This window comes from Ctenopharyngodon idella, chromosome 16 (genome assembly GCF_019924925.1).
Source record: "Ctenopharyngodon idella isolate HZGC_01 chromosome 16, HZGC01, whole genome shotgun sequence".
NCBI lineage: Eukaryota > Metazoa > Chordata > Actinopteri > Cypriniformes > Xenocyprididae > Ctenopharyngodon > Ctenopharyngodon idella.
The window spans coordinates 30,117,903-30,140,255 of NC_067235.1; the positions used below are offsets into that span (position 1 = coordinate 30,117,903).

Below are 22,353 nucleotides of genomic sequence, written 5' to 3' on the forward strand. Positions count from 1 at the left end.
ACCCCTGGTCTAAAACTACAATAACCATCATGTTTACAAAGCGCATACAACCTCACTGCGCTTACTTCCGAAATGTCAGTCAATAAATGGGAAAACACAACCTGATCTCACAGCAATTCGGACGTATTTTACGAGGTGGCTTATTCGTACGAATTCGTATTTTTTTTTCGCTAAATCGTACTTATTATACAAGTTGCCAAATTCGTATGAATTCGTACGAATGACCTACCCCTAACCCCGCCGCTAAACCTACCCATCATTAGGGTTTAGACAAATCGTATGAATTCGTACGAATTAGCCACCTTGTAAAATACGTACAAATTAGTCGTGAGATAGCATTGGAAAACAAAGTAACTTGCATTACTTATTTGAAGAAGTAACTCAGCTGTTTTGTTGTAAATTTAAAAGTAATGTGTTACTTTACTAGTTACTTGAAAAAGAAATCTGATTACGTAACTCGCGATACTTGTAATGCATTACCCGCAACAATTTACATATTAAAACAATATATCTCGCTAACAAAGCTGTCTCATTTAGTGCCTGTTTGCATTATGATTACTTTAAACTAGTGCTGTCAAATCGAGTAATTGCGATTAATCGCATCTAACATAAAAGTTTGTGTTTGTATAATATATGTGTATATATATTATTATTATATTATTGTATATACATATTCACACACATACATATGTGTATACACACACATATTATATTAATGTAAACTTTTATGTTAGATGCGATTAATCGCAATTAATCGATTTTAAAGCCCTACTTTAAACATTTCTGTTACCTCTGTTTAACCTCTTGATTTGGTTATCACTGTATTAGGAATATGTACTCTTTATCATATTTACACTCAGTCCAAATTGATATGTAAAAAGTTAACAAATGTTTTTCCTAGGTACTTATACTCTTAAAAATAAAGGTTCTTTATTGGCATCAATGGTTCCATGAAGAACCTATAAAATGCATAAAACTTTTCCATTGCACAAAAGTTATTTTTAATATTATTAAAATGTTCTTCACACTGAGAAAAAATGGTTCTTTTAAGAACTGGATGTTTCTTTGGGGAACCCAAAATGGTTCTTCTATGGCATCACTGTGAAGGTTCTCTTTTGGAACCTTTATTTTTGGAACCTTTATTATATAATTTTCATGATATGACAGTGTTGGCAAAAAGTAGAGCTTTTAACCATTGTTGTCTGGAATTAGTTGGATTCATTACAAACACTAAGTTGTAAAAGGCAAATGCAGTATTTTAATTAATTAACTTCATTTAACACAACCACAGCAGATCCAAAGTGAGGAATTACAGATTCCTAAAATAATTCTGCAATAAATCCAGTCCACATTTACTACATGACTTTACATGACAATCCCTATATATTCTTGTAATAATGTTGAGTCATTTACAACATATGCACATTTTAAGTGCATATAAACAAGACTTAAAATAGTAAATTATGACATAATTTAGTTCAATGTCTTTAACTTTTACACTTCCTCACAGCTTTAAGATGTAATGTAAAACCCAGTGCATGTCACTGTAATTTACACTGTGGCCTTTTGTGCATTAACAGCTTCCCAATATGCTCATTACCGACTAAACTAACAGAAGTGAAGACTCCTGCGAGGAGCCTTTGTCAAATGGTGTAAACTCCAACACCTCAACGACACGCTAATAAAAACAAGGTAACTAACATGCCATACCATCATTTTTTCCCCTCTCTCATTTGATATCAATGTACATTTATTTTTGTTAATTTATTTGCTTATTTAGCATTATGTATTTCATGCCTGAAAGTGTTTATGCACTGAAATTAAAAGTACACAAAGCAAACATGTTTATCTACTGGATTGAATTTAAATATGAAATCTGTTATGATGTATAAAACTGAATGTACACAATTTGTTAATATTATTATTGAAAGGTAACATAAATGATAGCTGTTTTTTAACAATACATTTTGGGGGATGAACTGTTCTGATGAGAGTAAAAGTGTCAGAAACCTTTTTTTTTAAAATGTGCATAGTTTTTAAAAGTTTTTTTTTTTTTTTTTTTAAAGTGTATGTAACATTTAAATCTTTTAATCTAGAAAATATTGTTAGATTAAAGATTAAAATGGAATAATTCACCAGGGAACTACAATTTTTTGCCACTTTCTGTACTTTTTTTGTCCTGGCAAATAATGATAATGAAAAATAATCTTTCTTTTTGTGAAGATCTCTTGAGATTCTCTCTGCTTGAGATTGTTAAACAATTCACATTAATTGTGCAAGAGCAGCGCCTTTGTCCAATTGGACAAAGAGTTTTTTTCTAGCACCTCCACTGACCAGTTGAGGAGCTTAGCGTATCCAAACCCCGCCCCATATGAAGGCGTCATATACTAATATGGTCACTATGTCCTTATATGCAGTGCGGTGGGTGGAGCTCCAGTAACCACGGCTGTTTAGTGTCACTTTCACCGAATTCTTAACTACGGTTCTCAGAGATGAATCGGACAGCTGGCGGGTGAAACACACTGAATCTCCTCTTGTAAACAACCTACAAGTTTTGACGGATTATTTAGGAACTTTCTTGGTACAAAGAATTGTGTCATACGGAAAGAACTTTTAGCGTTTATTCATTTTCATTTTATTTACACGTTTTTTTCAACAATAACATTTCGCGTGCGGTCTTGTTTAGACGAAGATCAGGGATCGTGTCAGTATTATTATTGGAAAACGCTCTTTTCTTTTATAGTTTCCGTTAATAATAATAATAATAATACATAAGATCGCAGTCTATCTCTCATTAAACTTCACACGTGGGATTTCGAGAAGATCGTGAAGTTTCAAGCACGGATGGTCCTCTCGTGACGCGACACTCGGACATTCTCGCGCAAAATTGACAGTATTCGGAGCGACTGAAACTTGAACATGTTTTGGGGATTTTTCACGCAATAATTATGCCACCTTCTCGTTTACTTTGTAAATATTCCAAGACCTGTTCTGAGTAGAGAAGTAAAGTTTCACTCTTTCAAAGTTTTTGTCGCAGAAAGATCTCTGAGGTGGTTTGGAAGCGCCGCGCGCCTCGTCCAGATCTCCTCAGATCTCCTCAAGCGTCATTCAGGATCGTTTGAACTCTCCTCCCCGCTTGAAAGGAGTCACATTGTATCGGTCGTTACCACAGACAGTGTTGCGGGATAGCATGGCAATGGTAGTAAATCAGTGGCAAGAGAACATTTCGGCTGATCCCGGGTCCCAGCTGCAAATGTGCAGTCAGGAGCCCGGCGGGACACCGGGAACTCCCTCAGGTTCAACCCCGGGAAACGACGCGCTCTCCGGGGACAAAATTCCCAATGTGGACTGCATGGTTTGCGGGGACAAGTCCAGCGGCAAACACTACGGCCAGTTTACGTGCGAGGGCTGCAAGAGCTTCTTCAAACGCTCGGTGAGACGGAACCTGAGTTACACCTGCCGGGGGAACCGCGACTGTCCCATTGACCAGCACCATCGGAACCAGTGCCAGTATTGCCGGCTAAAGAAGTGTTTGAAAGTCGGAATGAGGAGAGAGGGTAAGATCTGACAGTGTTTAACTGCTCCATGCAATTGACAAATACAAATTTAAAAGCTGTAGTACTAGGACAAACCTGATCAGAAATGTAAAATGATTCAAATGCTATAGTTGAAACTGGGAAACATTACAAAATTTGTATCAAACCAATCCATGGAACATGGTTCATAGTGGTTCTTAAATGTCCCTAGCTCCTCTAATCAAGATCATTTTGGTTGTATATAAGGTTCTTGAGTTGCTATGGTTCTTTGGAGATTTCTTGATTACAGAAAGTTGATATTAGTTGACATTGCAGCTTTTTCAGATCAGTTTTGTTCTCTGGTTCATTAAAGCACCAGTACAGATGGTTTTCCAAAGAACTAAAAAAAATAACCATCATGTTAGACATTTTGGTTCTAATTTGAAATATTAATATGTAATTATAAAAAGATGTTGGTACAATTATTGTTACTATTGTAAAATTATATAGATTATAAATCAATTAGATCTCTTTCAAATGGAATATTTCAGTAATATTTCTTTCTTAAACATATCTTGATGTCTGAGATATCACGTTTTTTAAAAAAAAAATTTATAAGTGACCTTTTTTTGCACACACTGTAAAATATTTTTTTACTGTAGATTTCCCACTAGACTTGAAAAATATTTTTAAGTTAAAGTTCATTACACTTTTTCAACTTGAAATTTTATTTGAAGCTGAAAACTGATCAAAACGCACTAAAATGTTGCACAAATTACAAAAATAGGCAATATTGCTGTCATACGTAAAACTAAAGGTTTCACCTTAGAAACATTAAGTGGCTTGAGGACTAAGCTCCTCAAAGAACTTTTTATTCTACAGCAAAATATCTACTGGTGCTTGGTACTGGTGCAAAAACCATATTATAATCTGAAGAACCTGCCATGTAACATCAAAAACTTTTTTAATCTCAAAAGAACAAAATAGCAACTCAAGAAAAGGTTCTTCATAAGAATGATGAACATAAGAACCATGAATGTTTATTTAATGAAGAATTTACCAGTGATGGATAGATTTTTATTTTTTTTATTTTTTTTTTCAGCACTGTGTTTAAAAGCTCATTACAGCAACAATTTATTTTAATATACAGTTTATTTGTTTGAAAATATAATTCAGACTAATCTTGAGTATTTGCTCATTTAATTGAGCAAATAACATTCAACAAGAGAAAAAAAGTAATTTTTACAAATCAAACAACAAATTTCCTTGTTTGCAGTCTAAGATTAGACATCTGGAGTCTAAACAGTAATTTGTGGCATGATCAGTTTGCAAAGTCATCCTCAGAAATGGTCCATTTCAAATGTAGATTAAAATACTAGTGTTATTTTTATAATTGCGGTGAATTCGTCAACTCTGCAGGTGATTGTGAAAACTCAGCAAAGTTCCTAATTCGTTTAGGTTATGAAAATCACTGCAGGGAAAATTCATCTAGTCATTGCTTTAGACTGAAAGAACATTCAGTCTCCTGATCCTCTAGTCTGTTGACCTTTGATGTGAATATGAGCTATCTGTGTATTACAAGACAGCTTCAATGATGAATATGGGTCCAGAAAGATTCTGTAGCCTCTGTTATATAATATTTCATTTCTGTCAAAGTCGACACTAACCATCTCAAACACCTCAACTCAGTCATTATTGTATTGTACTTTCATGGATTTTCCAATTATCCTTAGTTGCCTGTTGAGTTTTCTAATGCATAGAGGAGACCGGGGCTAGCTGTCTCAAAGGAAAGTTGTCATAAGAGTCAAAATTGTTTTCAACATTTATATAATGTATTAATTATTATTTGTTTAATTGTTTTGTCTCTCGTAATTGTTTTACAGTTTAATGTTAATGAACAGCCTATGATAGCTGATTCCATTGTGACAACTTACCCCATATACTGTGATGAATCTATTTGAAACTAAAATGTAAAAGCATTGCAATCATTTCACAGTTTAGGCTACAGGGTAGCCTAAACTGTGAAAACATCAGCCGCCTCAACAGTTGAGACATGTCAAGACATTGGTTTGCTTTACCTGTCTGCATGCATTCACTTAAATCAATATGCTTTTTTTCCCTCACTCTTCAGGCCCATCAGGTTGCACTGAAAAAATGGTGTAGCAGTAGAAAAACTGAAATGGTATTCTCTTGTACTCCAATAATCTTTGTTTTATTTACAACTTCGAAAGATGCTTTAGTGTGTGTTGCATTTGTACAGACAAAATAGATATAGACAGGAACACATGCAGCCTCGCTTCTTCTTTTCATTCATAAATGATATCTCCTCTGAATTATGCAATTCAGTCGCTCGCCAAGAGAAGCACCTTGTACTGAGCCATTACAGTTATTCTGCAGTCATAACACAATGTGAGCCAAACAAACAAAACGCTTGGCTCATATACTTTGGTCCTTGTGCATGAGGTTTATGATTAACATTCACATATCTATATGACATGTAGTGAACGATATCTTGTAGCACTTCTTACAGATTACAGGTTCAAGTTAGATCTTTGAGGCGCTCAACAGTCTTTGATAAATACATATGTACTAGATAAAATAATTTAACTACAGTATATAAATAACATGATATATTCATGGTTTGTGGTACAATTTCCACTTTAGTGTCGTGTCTGGGATTCTCAACATTGTATTTTGCATAAAAACGCCTTAGCAGTTCAGATTCTGTAACTCACAGAGCTGGCTTTTTTTGTATTGGTTGGCTCCTGGTCATTCCAGGTTGATGTAATCCTGTTATTAATTTGTCTTTCACAAGTTCACTAGTTCATGTAATCTGTGAGTGTGATATAGATGAACAGATTTAGCGTGCTGTCCATGACAGAGAAGCTCAAGCACAGGCTCTAACGCTACATTCACACTGCAGGTAAATGTGGCCCAAATCCGATTGCTCATATGTGACTCAGATCTGTTTTTGTCATGACAGTGTGAACTGCACAAACCACATGGAATCTGATCTTTTTGATTCTTATTTGGGCCACTTCCATATGTGGTCCTAAATCCGATACAGGTCTGATTTTTTTCAGTCCAACCTCAGTCTGAACAGTCAAATCGGAATTCATGCGACTTTACGTCACTCTAGATCGACATTTGTCACAATTCTGCGCTCATGGGAGTCACTTCAAAGATTTTCCATACCTGAAGTTATCAAGAGAGTTGCGAAAGGTATCCTAAGTATTAAGGTATCCTAAGAGTGACAGCTCTATATACAAGCAAAGCATCATAAAAGTTTAAAAACTCTGCTCTTTTTTCGCATCCTTGTATTTATTTTTTATATTGCCTGCGCTTAAATTCGCTGGCTTCTGCGGCAGATCACACAATAAATAAATGTGTAATTGCTTACTTTAAAGGGTAGTTCACCCAAAAATGAAAATTATGTAATTTATTACTCACCCTCATTATGTTCCACTCCCGTAAGACCTTCGTTCATCTCCAGAACACAAATTAAGATATTTTTGATAAAAAAAAAATCCTTTTTCAATGCCCAGAAAGGTACCAAAGACATATTTAAAACGGTTCATGTGACTACAGTGTTTCAACCTTAATATTATAAAGCAACGAGAATACTTTTTGTGCGCCAGGAAAACAAAATAATATCTTTATTCAATGATATCTAGTGATACACTGCTTCATGTAGCTTCGAAGATTTACGAATCTTTTGTTTCGAATCAGTGGTTCGGTAAACGAGGCTTTGTTACGTCATAAGTGTTTCGAAATTTCAATAGTTCACGTGACTTTGGCAGTTTGATGCACGCTCCGAACCACTGATTTGAATCAAAAGATTCGTAAAGCTTCGAAGCTTCATGAAGCAGTGTTTTGAAATCGCCCATCACTAGATATTTTGAATAAAGTCGTTATTTTGTTTTTTGGTGCACAAAAAGTATTCTCGTCGCTTTATAACATTAAAGTTGAACCACTGTAGTCACATGAACTGTTTTAAATATGTCTTTAGTAGCTTTCTGGGCATCTGAAAGTGTTAATTATCTTGCTGGCAATGCAGGCCTCACTGAGCCATCGGATTTTATCAAAAATTTGTGTTCTGAAGATGAACGAAGGTCTTACCTGTTTGGAACGACATGAGAGTGAGTAATTAATAACAGAATTTTCATTTTTGGGTGAACTAACCCTTTAATGCATAGAGAAGTTAACAGATTACATAAGTGAATAAAGATGGAGTTGGGAAGCATGAAGGAAGAATTGTAATAGGAGTGAGGTAAATATGAAATATGATTGACAGGATAAGATGAACAACACACGTTTAGAACTTTTTAATCATCATTTTTCAAAAAGTAAATGGTTCAGGTATCAGACAGATAATGCCTTTGATTGTATAGATCATTGGTAGCCTTGAAACTCTTGAACTTTTGATATGGATGAGGTCATATGCATTTCGTTCTAAGGTTCTTTGTTTTCCACAGCACTCAGAAATCCCACTCTTTCCTCCTACAAGTTCATCATGTGCGTTTGGCAATGAATGGGGCAGAATCACGCTGCTGTTTCCACTGAGACCCTCACATACGCATGTACATTTTAGTGATTTCAGACAACAGATTGTGACCTTCTCTGTTAAAAATAGATGGCAGCCTGATTCCACATGAGAACCTTCTGGGGATGTTCTGTAGAAACTTCAAAGAACCCAGAAGAGCATCAATTTTGATGTGAAATATCTGTCATTATTTACTCACCTTCGGGTTGTTCCAAACCCATGTGCTGCCATGTTTTTTGAGCAAACACAAAGGAAAATTTCTGAAAAACCTTCCTGCAGGTTTTTTTTCCATAAGAATATGGGTTTGTAAATGTTTTACCTAGCACCAACACATAGATTTGAAAAACCTGCAACTCAAGACCTGAAGGATTCAGCTAGCGCTTTCATGTCTTAAACTCAGAGATGATCTTCCTCCTAGCACTCCTCTTCTTCGATCACTCTACCTGTTTTTACACCTTACGGCTGCTCTTGACATGACTGACATTCCAGCCTGACAAAGAGCGCCTCTGATTGAAAGAAAGCAGCTTGATTGCCTCGTCAGTTCCACAGGCTTCTGCAAGTACGTGCATCTGCTGGAATGTTCCTTGTGCAAGGTCGTGACCTTTGTCAAAGCTAGAAAACGACCACGGACTTAAAATCTGACGTTCACATGCAGAAAGGCTAGCATACTAAATCTCATAGACTTACACTGAATGAGGAACTTGAGTCACATCTAGAGAACAGAATATCTGCAGAGACTTAGGCTCTTTTGACTTGGACCAATATGTAGCAGGGTTAAAACCATAAAAAAAATAAAATAATAAATGTTAATTGATGTAAAGTTATTGTCTCCTAAAAGAATTAATCGATTCTGAAGTGCCGAAACAAGTCATCAGCAATTCAAGTCTCACTTCCTGTTCAGTAGGTTTGTAACAAATTTGCATAATGCCATCCTATGGTCTTCAATGGCTGCCAGTAAACAATGTTTACTTTAACCTGCCCTCAAACACTGTAGTTGTGGCTGAGACTAGAAGAGTTTGGTCCGTGTTTTCAACATGTCGAGAAGACACTTTTCTGTACTATGAATCCACTTTGCACTTTAAAAGGACTCTTTATTGAATCCTTTATTGAACCGAGAAAAGAGGTGATGTCAATGTATATTATGAGAAAATTAAAGAGTTTTTTTGACCTTGAATGCATGTAAACCTATAGGAGACCTCCAAAACAAAATTAGGAATGTTTAAAATAGCATAATAAGGGGACTTAAAAAAAAAAAAACGAATAAAACTGACAAAAATATAACTAAAATTAAAACTAAAATAACCTAGTAACCACCCAGAAATTTCATGCAGAATAGCCTGGGATGTGAAAATGTCACATTTTAACAGGACTGGATGTTGGCAGCATGCATGCAGATGCGGTTAACAGCGCATGTCCGCCATGTGCTGCTGTTGCCGAGCTTCTCTGGAAACGTGCTGAAACTGTGACTTCATCCCATGACCTGTAAGTCACTCACTTCCCATGTACAGGGTGAAATATAGGTCAGTGGAAAGTAAACATTAATAATAGACAGAATCATAGCAAAGTCCAAATGTGACGGCTCTCTGTGGGGTTTGGGTAAATATCACCCTGCCACCTGGTCGATTGGCTAATCCTGCTGTTCAACTCATTTGAACAGGTGACCTCCGGCAGAGGAGACTCTGATTTGCTGTGTAGCATAATGCCTTGTGATTCTTCAAATGCAGCCATGTCAAAAAGTCTAAGATGCCTAGATTTTTTCTTTCTTTCCCTTTGAAGGGATTTAAACAACGTTTTGGGAATTTGAAAAATTGTAAAACAAGGAAATGTTATGATGATTTTGCACTATATCCAACTCAAAAAAGGGGGCATAACAAAAATGTTTTTGCTCTATTGTTATGCTGATAATCAGTGTTGTTATTGTTAACTAAAACTATAAAAAAATGTTCATTGATTAAAATAAAGCTGAAATGAAATTATATAAATATATTAAATGAAAAACTTTTAAAAGTAAACAATGTTACCTTTCACTCTAAAAAATAACTGTAAAAAAACTAAACAAATTTACACAGTAAAATACTGTTTTCCATTGAAACAGTAATATACCGTATAAACAATGCATTCGGGATAATATTATGTAATTTTCGAGAAAATAATTTATAGGCTACTTTCTCGAAAATGACATTATTACCCAGAATGCATTGTTTTTACAGTATATTACTTCTGTGCATTACAATGCACTCTGGGTAATATTATTTGTCATTTTCAAGAAAGTAGCCTATAGGCCTCTTTTCTTAAAATGATATATATTATCCAGAATGCATTATTTTTATGATATAGTACTGTTTCAGTGGAAAATTGTATTTTACTGTGTAAATTTGTTTAGTTTTTTTAGTTATTTTTTAGAGTGTTGGCAAGTACTAAAAGTGACTAAAACTAAAAAATGAAATAAAAAATAAACTGAAGCAATAGAAGTATTTAAAAAAAATCAAGAACTAATAAAAAAAACTTGGTTACACTTTATTTTAAGGTGACATAGTTACATTGTACTTACTCAAATAAGTACCGAGTAATAATAATTAACTACAAGTACTTACTATAGAGTTACGTTAGGGTTTAGTTTAGGGTTAGTTACTTGTAATTATACATAATTTACTGTTATTACTATAGTAAGTACATGTAGTAACTTGTAACTACATCACCTTAAAATAAAGTATTACCAAAAACTTAATGAAACATGAAAATATAAAAATAAAAGCTAATTTAAAACATTAATAAACACTATAATAATATATAAATAAAACTGAAATTACACTGTTGATAAAATAATTACTGAAATGTAAGTTTAAGAATGCTGTAAAAATTGTACATTGTACATAACCTGAATAGCATTTAGGTTTTAGACTGTTCAGATTCACTCTTCATTTCCTTAGTTTTATATTCTGTCACAGCATGCATCTCTGTTTTAGTTGTTCAAGTGTGACTTGCTCCTAATTCAAATTAATCCAGGCAATGGATTTGCACACCTGAATGATGTTAAATGTTTGTGCAGAAATGTGGTCAAACACCTCAATGTCACACATTTTTGCTCAGCAAATATCGCGCACCTGTCCCCGCCCTCCTCGTCTTATGGCATGACGGAGCTCCATCACAACCAGTTTCAGGAGAGAATGACAAACAGTGAGAGAAAGCAAACGAGGAACTGGAAAGTCCAGCTTCTGTAACTTTTGACCTTTGAGTGAGAGTGGTGTTAATCCCATGACACACGTGAAGCACGTTCACAATGTTGATTTTTTTCAGAGCCTCATAGGTATGCAGTTCAACTGTGGCTCTGACTAAATGTATGCTTCTAGAGTGCCTGAGATTGCTTTTTTGTAGTTTTCCTGTTTTATGCAGGGAGAGAAAAGGCTTTATTTTAAATTCCAAACCTCCAAAATCCCCTGATCTTCAATTTTTTTATTTGTATTTTTTGGACTAACAGGTAGTCCTGTCCCCAAACTCATGTTGTTATGTCAAATTCAGTCTGGTCACTCAAACAAACTGATTGCAATTCGGTTTTGTGCCACTAGTGGTGAAGAAATGACCTACCTCACCTTTAGCTTAGCATGCCAGTGTTTGGCTTTTATCTGAACTGGAATTGACAAAGAAATTTTAATTCTGCTTCATATACTATATTTACACTACTGTCTAAAGGTTTGCAAGTCTGCAAAATTCAGCAAGGATGCGTTAAATTGATCAAAAGTGACTAAAAACATTTACATCGTTATAAAAAATTGATAACTTTACTTCAAGCTGTATAATACATTATAAAAGTATTTTTAATGCAGTAATTATGCCTTGTAATGCACCTTGTAATGCATTGTATGGTCTCATAAATAATTGTAACCACTGTTATAATACATTATAATACTTATCTATTAATTGAACACACCTTTAGAAAGTATAATGCATTGAAACAAGACAAACAATTTTAGAATTTGTAAATATTATAATGCATTTTAACTTTGGTTACAATTATTTATAATAAGATATAATGCATTAAAATGTACATTATGAATGCCTTAATAATGCATTAGACATAAGGGCTTTAAAGGAACACTCCACTTTTTTTTGAAAATAGGCTAATTTTCCAACTCCCCTAGAGTTAAACAGTTGAGTTTTACCGTTTTCGAATCCATTCAGCCGATCTGATATCAATGATATCATTGCGCCTGCTGCAGCCATGGTACGGCAGCAAAGTTCCTTGATTATTACGCCAGAATGAGAGTATAGTTCCTAGCCATATTGGCCTAGAAAATCGCAACTTTTCATTTTCCGTCGGTCTTAGTACACAATGTAACTACAGAAGAGTCAAGTTTTAAATAGGAAAAATATCGAAACTCTTTGGTCATTTTTGAGCGAGATGCTAACGGTCTAATCAGATTCAATGAACTATGCTAAGCTATGCTAAAAGTGGTACCGCCAGACCCGGAGATCGGCTGAATGGATTCGAAAACGGTAAAACTCAACTGTTTAACTCTAGGGGAGTTGGAAAATGAGCCTATTTTCAAAAAAAGTGGAGTGTTCCTTTAAGTAAAGTTTTACCCAAAAAAATAAAGGCTGTTCTTTTGAACTTTCTATTCATCAAAGAATCCTGAGAAAAAAAAAGTCATGGTATCATGGTTTCCACAAAAATATTGACAATGTTATAATAAAACAATGTTTCTTGAGCAGCAAACAGAAGCATATTAGAATGATTTCTGAAGGATCATGTGACACTGAAGACTGGAGTAATGATGCTGAAAATTCAGCTTTGCACCACAGGAATACATTACATTTAAAATATATTAAAACAGAAACAGTTTTTTCTGTAATAATATTTCACAATATTACTGTTTTTACTGTATTGTTGATCAAATAGCATAACACTTATTTCAAAAACATCAAAAAAAAAAAAAAAAAAAACGTACCGACCCCAAACTTTTGAATGGTAGAATAGGTGTAGAATTTTCTTGAGAGCTGTACTATTGTTTGTCCACAAATAACATACATAAAACATCCTTTTTTTCTCTGTATCTGTGTAAGACAAGAAACAGGACATTCTTTCTGTCATTCAGTTGTAAATTATACACATTATTGAAGCATTCATTAGGTATTTGTAGTTTCCATAACAAAAGTATTTGAATCCCCACCGTTTCTCTACTTTCTCTTCCTTCCTTCCTAAAGGAAACTCTGATTGTATTTCATATCATAATGAGAGCATTGTTTGTACCTGTTCCTTCCTTTTAATGTCTGTTGTGATACATGTATATATTATACAATATAAAAATACAAAATAACTAATTTTTACAACTTTAAATTTACAATTAAAATTATTATATATTTTTTTTTTTTTACATACATGCTAAACAGCAAAATCCCAAGAGTTAAATCAAATCTGCTTAGAGTACATATGGTCCCTCTCTAAATAGTGTTAAAGTAACATTGAAATAGAGTTAAAGTCAGTAGTTGTGTTTCTCTTTTGTTCAGTGATTCTGCTTGTTAACAGCAGGTGTTCATCACTAATGCTCAATCATAACTTAATTAATCGCTCAATTATCTCATTAACGTTAACTCTGCTTCAGTGTTACTTTAACACTATTTAGAGAGGGACTATATGTACTCTGCGCAGAGTTGATTTAACTCTGGGGATTTTGCTTGTATGACCCCTTTAAAAGGCATTTCAAGATATATCAGAACATATATATTTTACTCAAATGCTTATAATAAAACTATAATAATACATCCAGGTCCAGATTTGTCATTTATGAGAAACAACTAAGATAAAGTTGATACTTACATGAAACTCTATTATGTCTGAGAAACCTCTGAGCAATAACATTTTCCTCTGGGTTTTTGTCACTCTCTCTCTCTCTTTTTCATTCGGTGTTCATTTCATGCTCCCTCTGGTTTATAGTAAATGGAGTTATTGGGCAGACAGCAGGATAGTTAAACAGGTGTTTCCCAAATGGGCACTGAGCTGCGTCGTTGCAGGAATGGCCTCTGTTTTGCCCTTCGCCTCTGGCTGAACCATTTGTTTGAGGAAGTGTGAAAAACCTCATTTCAACCATAGTGTTCACTCACTCATTACTCATTGATGGATAGCAAAGGGGTCTGCATCTCTCTGATGGGTTTCACAGATGCTATGACCGCATTCACTTAGACATTAGAAAGCAGAAGTGTCTTGGCTTGATCCATTCTGGTGGATGGATCTGGTTGTGTTTGCAAGTAAACACATTAATATCCACTTCTAATGGCTTTTTGCTTTTTATTTTCTCTTCTTCAGCTGTCCAAAGGGGTCGTATGTCCAACTCACAGTCCAGCCCAGGGCAGTACCTGAGCAATGGGAGTGACCCATACAATGGGCAGCCATACCTTTCGGGCTTCATCTCTCTGCTTCTACGGGCCGAGCCGTACCCCACCTCACGCTATGGAGCCCAGTGTATGCAATCCAACAACCTAATGGGCATCGAGAACATCTGTGAATTGGCCGCCCGTTTGCTCTTCAGTGCTGTGGAGTGGGCGAAGAACATCCCTTTCTTTCCTGACCTACAGCTCATGGACCAGGTAAAGCAAATATCTTAGCATATTTAAGCTTGGTTCATATATATATATATTAGTGCTGTCAATCGATTAAAAAAAACATAATTAATCGCACCGAACATTAAAGTGTTTAATATATTTTTATATGGTAATAATTTCACATTTAATCTCCAAATGAATGTAGAAACAACATAAAGACAGTATATATTAAATATTAGATCTAACAGGTAGGAAATATACAGTTATCAAACACTTCTTCACTGTCTTCACTGCATAAGATATAAATTAAATATAGATTAATCCTTATTAAAGCTACAAAAGTTATTCAGTCAAGAGCAGTGAGTCTTTTGTTCTTTGATTAACATTAATAACAGATGGAAGTAGGGTTATTAGGCTGCTGTCACTTTAAGATCTGACACGCATGACGTGATCTTACACAAATTTGATGTCCTAACAAGTCTTTTACGGTAATTAAAGGTTTTATTTAACTCATTTAAGACAGTGCTTACGTGGATACTGTACAAAGCGGCCATTTTGGCATAATTTAGTGTGTTTTTGTCCGATCAAGCATGAAAGAGAATTCAATGCGGCCAGGGCGCTGTCTGAACTGAAGCGGGTTTCTGTACAGACAGGAGATTCACAAACAGCACGCTAGTACAGATTTAAGTTCTTTTTTTTTTTGCGTCTTATCATGCTTGAAAGGTTTAATAGTTGATACTTTAATACTTGAATGAATGATAGCATGATCATATAAAGTAACGCTAGCTAAAGGATGATAGGAAAAAAATGGATGCTGCGTTCAACTGAAAAAATTAATTGCATGCATTAACACGACTTAATTTTGACAGCCCTAATATATATTAAAAAACCCAGAAATAATCAAATAATTAATATGATTTTTCCACAAATGTATTATGTAATAATTTTCATTTTAAAATTGGATTAAATAATTAATAATTGGATTATATTTTATAATTTATATAATTATGTATTTTTCTGCCTAGTATTGTGTCATATTTTATTTGTTTTTAATGACTACACAAGAAATGTATACATTTTGTATTCATGTATTTTATAGTTTAAAATTTCTTTTTAGTATTTTTCTTAATTAAAAAAGGCCATCTGTTGCAGTCTCTCACATGTGTGCCACATTTTTGTGTGTAGGTTGCGCTCTTACGCATGTCGTGGAGTGAGCTGTTCGTTCTGAATGCTGCTCAGTGCTCTATGCCGCTGCATGTTGCGCCGCTGCTGGCCGCTGCTGGTCTACACGCCTCTCCCATGTCAGCCGAGCGGGTGGTGGCCTTCATGGACCACATACGTGTCTTCCAAGAGCAGGTGGAGAAACTAAAAGCCCTTCAGGTGGACACAGCTGAGTACTCCTGCCTGAAGTCCATCGTACTTTTCACCTCTGGTAAGAATAACTAACCTTAAGACTACTTGGTTTGATTAGTATTTACAATTTTTCAATTATGAGTCCATTTTAGGAGCACCGAGTTAATGTCAATAACATTAGACATCTATTTATGTCTAGTTGCCACTATTTGGAGGTTTTTTGTGAGGTTTTCAATTGTGTTTGTTGGTAAATAAATGAAATAAATGTGTTACACAAAACATAACAACAAAAACAAACGCTTTGGCACAGAGCTTCAGATTCCGAGATGTCTTGCCCACTGGTTTAGATTATTTCTGATTCCCTGCTCTATCTGTCAGAAACCCTTTTCCAGCCCAGACCTACACTTTTCCAAATGGATGACTGAACCCACCGCTCTTGATTCGTTTTTTTTTATCACTCAATCCTTCACGCTTCCATCTATTATTGAAACCAGGCAAGCAGCCCCCCGCCCCAACTCAACTTCCACCAACATGGCTGAATTATGCATGCTGAGTTGCGGAAAAAGGGATTCGCTTCAGTCTGGCTGTGACCTACATAACCTCTGTAGCCTACGGCATCAATGTGATCCATCCTGCAATTCCAGCCAAAGCCCCCTCCAACCCCTGCCGAGACCCGCTGGCATGAGCTAACAGGGACAGACAAACTCTTGTGGCCCGTAACCTCAGCCCAAACCTCCTATCACCTCACATCACCCAACAGGCCTCTAATGTCAGCCAGTCGCCCCGATTGCCCGACGCGGTGCGGTGGCAGCTCCCAGCGTGTGTTCACACTGTGAAACACAAAGAGAGAGGGGGATGCCTTTGCCGTGCAACGCCAGTGTAAGGAGGACTGGCGCAGAAGCACGCAAGACTTGTCAGCACTGACATTACGCCAGGGACTGACACATCAGTGCCCCCCCTTACAAAACGCTGCCTACAGTAACTATAGATGTCTTTATCTGGACTCATGGGACATAGACAGAAGTGGCGGTTGTGTCCTGCTCAGCAGGTATCCTCGCCCTCATAGAAATATGAAGCAATTAAGCTTTTGTTATCAGAACTGAAGCTCAGCAGGATTAAGAGTACGCGTACCCCAGTGATGAGTAGCATAACAGAGAGAATGGTGAAGGAGGTCATTGGTTAAAACTAGGGCTGCCCCCAACTAAAGATTTTTCCAGTCATTTATTTAAGCCATTAGTTGACTAATCGCACATTTATATTAATTCAATTACTTAAATATATACCATAATGAGCGTTTAATATATATAGGCATAATATAGCCTATTCCGCGCTCAAGTGCACACATAAAGCTTGCCGCAAAGCACCGGCAAAAGTAATGATTATGAATGTGTTGGGGAAAAAAATAGCAAGGAGACATTTAAATGATTTATTAATAAACTAGTGTTTTCTGAGTAAGCATCGGCTGCAAAGATGTTGTCTGATGCTGCCTCGTCATCTCCGCAGTATTGTGAACGTGCCTATAGAGAGAAATGCACCTTTCATACAGATTACATAAGCAGAGAGCATTTATTTTCGATTTGAATGGTTTCGTTTAAAAAGTAGACATTTCAGGCTTTCTATAGATATATTTTTGATATATACACGCTCTAGTTCAGGGAGACAGAGACGGCAGAAAGCGCATCCTGTTTGTTTTCTTTATTTTACAAAGGCACAATGTTTTCTTGTTATTGTGAGTTTACACAAATAAAAGTAGACCCTTTACAGTTTTGAATGATGTTCTTATCTGTACTCATATGACCAAAATGAGTATTTTAAGTTGTTTCCGCTGTTATCAGAAAAAATGCAAGTGATCGTGCCGGTGCCTCCATGTCTTGCATTAAGCGCTATACTTCAGCTTCCACACTCTGCACAAACACTTGGATATGCACCTAATAATAGCGCACATTTATCTGGATTAATGTTACAGCGAACAGCCATGTAAAGCTACTACTTACATGTTTCAAATGATATGAGAGGTCGATCAATGATAGGCAAACATTTGGATTTCCTGCCCGACATACTGTAATTACCACAAGGACCTGCCGTTAATGATCTGTACCTCACGGACTACGTGACTTTGCCACAAGGTTTTTTTTTTTTCTGCGACTAACCAACTAATACAATTTTGGCCAACTAAGCCCTTTTCTAGTTGACTAACGATTAGTTGACTATTAGGGGGCAGCCCTAGTTAAAACCCTGCAATTTTACACACTTGAGTATTTCGGATGGATGGATGGATGGATGTGTTTCTTTGAATGGCAATTCTGAAAATTCCTCTTCCTGTCATTTTAATTCAAATTCCAGCTCAACTTCCTTTGGGGTGTAGCCAATTCATTTCAATGAAACAACTGCAAAAGAAACACATTTGAAGTATAGTATTCCTTAATTTTCCCATCTCCTTTTACTTTCTACTTTAGATGCCATGGGTCTGTCTGATGTGGCCCATGTGGAGAGCATCCAGGAGAAGTCCCAGTGTGCTCTTGAAGAGTATGTGCGAAACCAATACCCCAATCAACCCAACCGTTTCGGCCGCCTGTTGTTACGGCTACCCTCCCTGCGCATCGTTTCGTCTCCTGTTATCGAACAGCTGTTCTTTGTACGGCTAGTAGGTAAAACGCCCATCGAGACCCTGCTGCGGGACATGCTGCTTTCCGGCTCCAGCTACAACTGGCCTTACATGCCCGTCCAGAGAGACCGGCCCATCTCACTCCATTACAATGAGAACGGGCCCTGATCCCAAACCTCTTAAACAATATCACACCCCCGCCACTATTGGGTCATGGCCGATACAGAGAATCTGTCAGCAAGCCACGCCCCTTTCTGCCACATCATCACCGCTCACTTATCTGAAGCACCAGCCGTTTGTTCCGTCAGTTGGAATGGACCACAGAGTTCATACAGACACCGAACTGTTTCCCACAGAGGTTTTCTATGAACAAGGACTGTTTGGCCCAAAGTGCAATGTCCATTCCTGATTTTGACTCAACCAGAAGCCATTAAAGCTGATGCCAAAACTTTACCAGAAAAGCTATTAACTGTAGACGGACCTCGAAAACTGCACCACTTGTATTAACGGGAGAGTCAAGATTCTGTCCGTAAGTGTGTGGTGAAGTAAAAACTGAAACTAAGATCCCAGCAGCTGAATTTGGGGTGGACGAGGTTTTGTATTACATCCTCAGTAAAACCGAGAGAAAGGTGTGACTCTTGCAGGACTCGTTGGAGAGAAATCCATTGCCAAAGTAGGACAGGCATCTGAACTCTCTGGAGCATTTTGTGGAACCGATGACTGAGGTGAAATTTTGTTTGTCTAGTTGATTTTTGCATTTAGGTCTCTGATGAAGTGGGAGGACTTGAAAGAGGCACTTGAAACCAGCCAGATAACCCTCACTTTCCGTGCTTTTCTCAGCTACATCCAAATATTCAGCACATCCAGACAGAATGTTGCCGTATCAAGCACATGCGTCTTGTTAAATACAGGTGTTTATCTCCTGTAGCATCAAGAAAAACACTAGGGTAAAATAGGGTATTCTGAAACATTGTGGAATGTCAGGAAAGCTCTGATGTGTCCAAGCCAACCAAGTCTATGCTATCTTTATCACAAGACAACCCATCTAGAATACAGTAAAGTCTGATTTGATCATGTAAAGTATTGAGGTGACAGGCAACCACACAAAATGACACAGATTACCCTAATTCACTCGATAAACTCAAGACCTCAATTATGCCAATAGTCTGCCTTTGATGACCAGGTATTTTGTGTAGCATACTGTAGGTTTCATCAAGTTTTTTTTGTTACTTTCTCGCTCGTCTGAATATGTTTAAACCCCGCTGTCACATTTTTTAACATGGCACTACAGCTTTTAAGGCAGCATTTGGATATAAAAGCCATTGGGACCTTTGAAAGCAGGACCTGTTGTATTAGTTCACAGAATATTTCTATCAAAGTATGTTTTTCTGTATTTTAGGTTTGGAGAAATGAATTAATGAAATAAAATCTGTCATTCACAGAATTGCTGCTGTTGTTTTTGGCATTTTGTTCCTGCTAGACCCTTTTTCTTCTTTTATTCTGGTTTGGGCCGTAACTTTTTAAACCACTCCTTCATAGATTTACAGTAGGCATGTGTTTCGAGCCATTGTCACAAGTATAAATGATTTTGAACCCAAAATGCAGATGTATCTGGCTGACTAAAATCGGTTTTCCTCATGATGTTCCTACCACCATGATGGATTGTAAGGACCATTTTACCAGGATGTTTGGCTGCATTTGAATCAGCTCAAATAGTTCAACTTAAATCTCATCAAACCACAACATGTTTCAGGTTTTGTCCCATGACTTCTAGCCATCTTAATTCATTACTTTATGTTTAAAAAATGCTAAAATATTGACTTATTTTGAATTGATTCTTCATGTTTATTTCCCCATGTCAGTCAGATCTTGTAGCCAAAATGTTCTTTACCTTTTTTTGTGTTTTTCCCAAAATGTTCTTCAGCTGTTTTCTCTAGAATCTTGTTTGGTCTTCATGACAGTAAGACTTAAAGGATTAGCTGAACGAAGGCGGTCTGGCAGAAGCTAGATATTTTACTTTATAATTTGTTACGCGTCACTTCAGAAGGCCTTTATTAAACCCCCGGAGCTGTGTGGAGTACGTTCAAGATGGATGGATGCACTTTCTTCAGCTTCATACTTGTTGCCCCCGTCCACTGCCATTATAAAGTTTGGATGCGTCAGGATATTTATTAATATAACTCTGACTGTGTTCATCAGAAAGAAGAAATTCATATACACCTAGGATGGCTTGAGGGTGAGTAAATCTTGGGGTAATTTTCATTTTAAAGTGAACTAATCCTTTAAGCATATTGGCTGTGTCTCATTTCAATGTGGTTCCCTATGATGTGAATCGTTGTATCTAAAACATGAATTCAGGCACAAGGGGCCTCATTTATAAAACATGCGTACCCACAGATTTGATCTTAGAGTGTGCATACACTAAAATCCATGCCAATGTTCATATCTATAAAAACGGTCTTTGACTTGAAAAAGTGCTTAGCATCACATCAGGGTCTAAGCAGATGTACGCACTTCTCCTTGTGGCAGAGAGTCGGAGTATTGCAGGTATTTCGAAATCTAAGCAATTCTTGCCACTCGTTATTCTCAAGTGAAGGATTTGGACATTGACTGGTGCTGCTCTTTTATACGTTAATGACATTAATTAGGTGAAGTTTACAAGGCGGAGATCTGAAACCACTCAGCTGCGCACATTTTCAAGAGTATTTGTGATTTATAAATTTCACATCTGGAAGAGAGGCGTAGCACATTTTTTGTCCGTGCATTCGTTCTCTGAATCACACGTACTCACATTTGAGAAATGATCGTAGGATCAAATGTAGGACAGTTATTACGAAACATTTTATAAATGAGGCCCCAGAGCCTTGAACCACTACACCGCGTTCCAAATTATTATGCAAGTGACATATCAGTAAGATTTCAGTACAATAAACATTCAGATTTTAGTTTTTCTAAGAAAATGTTTGTTTGTTTATTTATCCATGTCTTTTTAGATAACTGGTATCAATCTCAGACAAAATAATTTGCCAGGTCTATGGAAACCCTACTTAGAGGTTGTTCCACATTATTAAGCAAGTCACAGTTCTCATGCAATATGGGGAGGAAGAAAGATCTTTCTGAAGATGAAAAGCATGAAATGGTGCAATGTTGTGCAAAAGGAATGAAAACAACTAATATTGTGTGAAAACTGAATGGACATTATCGAATTTTCATAAGATTTGTGAGTGATTTAGAGCACAGCAGAACTCAGATAAAGGCTTACTAATGAAAGTTCCTGTCAAAAAAATTAATTGTATTAAAAGGGCAGCTATATAAAAAAAAAAGCCAGTGTTGAGCAGCAAACAGGTATTTGAAGCTTCTGGTGTCTCTGGAGTCTCAAGAAGCTCTCCATGCAGGCTGGCAGTTGTGCGTAAAGATGCATTTCAGCCTCTCCAAACCAAAGCTCACAAAGAGAAACATGTACAGTGGGTTTAGAAATACATGAAGACTAATTTTTAAATAGTTTTATTCACTGACTAATGCCGTATTACAATGGATGGTCTAAATGAATGGATTTCTGGATGGTTGGTGAATGGCCACCACGTTCCAACAAGACTGCGACGTCAGCAAGGAGCTAGCGGGTGATGATTTGGGCTGGAATATTGGGAAGTGAGATGGAAGGTCCCTTTAGGGTCTCTGAGGGTATTAAAATGACTTTTGCAAGATATGTGGAGTTTATAACTGACCATTTTCAGCTATGGTATAAAAAGGAGGATAGTGCCTTCTGAAATACAATGCACTATGCACTATGCACTATCCCA

General features: G+C 36.5%; 1 protein-coding gene across 1 annotated transcript; it reads left to right on the forward strand.

The window, feature by feature from the left end:
• Positions 1 to 2,472: 2,472 nt before the first annotated feature.
• On the forward strand, positions 2,473 to 19,997 carry nr2f5 (nuclear receptor subfamily 2, group F, member 5). Its single transcript, XM_051865957.1, has 4 exons — positions 2,473 to 3,557; positions 14,360 to 14,640; positions 15,781 to 16,027; positions 18,405 to 19,997. The coding sequence occupies exons 1-4, from the start codon at positions 3,191 to 3,193 to the stop codon at positions 18,719 to 18,721; spliced, it is 1,212 nt and encodes a 403-aa protein (XP_051721917.1). The 5' UTR covers positions 2,473 to 3,190; the 3' UTR covers positions 18,722 to 19,997.
• Positions 19,998 to 22,353: the final 2,356 nt, after the last annotated feature.

Excerpts from the sequence above, each read along its gene's own strand:
- nr2f5 (XM_051865957.1), top strand. The coding sequence starts at position 3,191 with ATGGCAATGGTAGTAAATCAGTGGCAAGAGAACATTTCGGCTGATCCC. Across the intron at positions 14,641-15,780 it reads ACCTACAGCTCATGGACCAG|GTTGCGCTCTTACGCATGTC; the intron begins GTAAAGCAAATA and ends TTTTGTGTGTAG. Across the intron at positions 16,028-18,404 it reads CATCGTACTTTTCACCTCTG|ATGCCATGGGTCTGTCTGAT; the intron begins GTAAGAATAACT and ends TTTCTACTTTAG.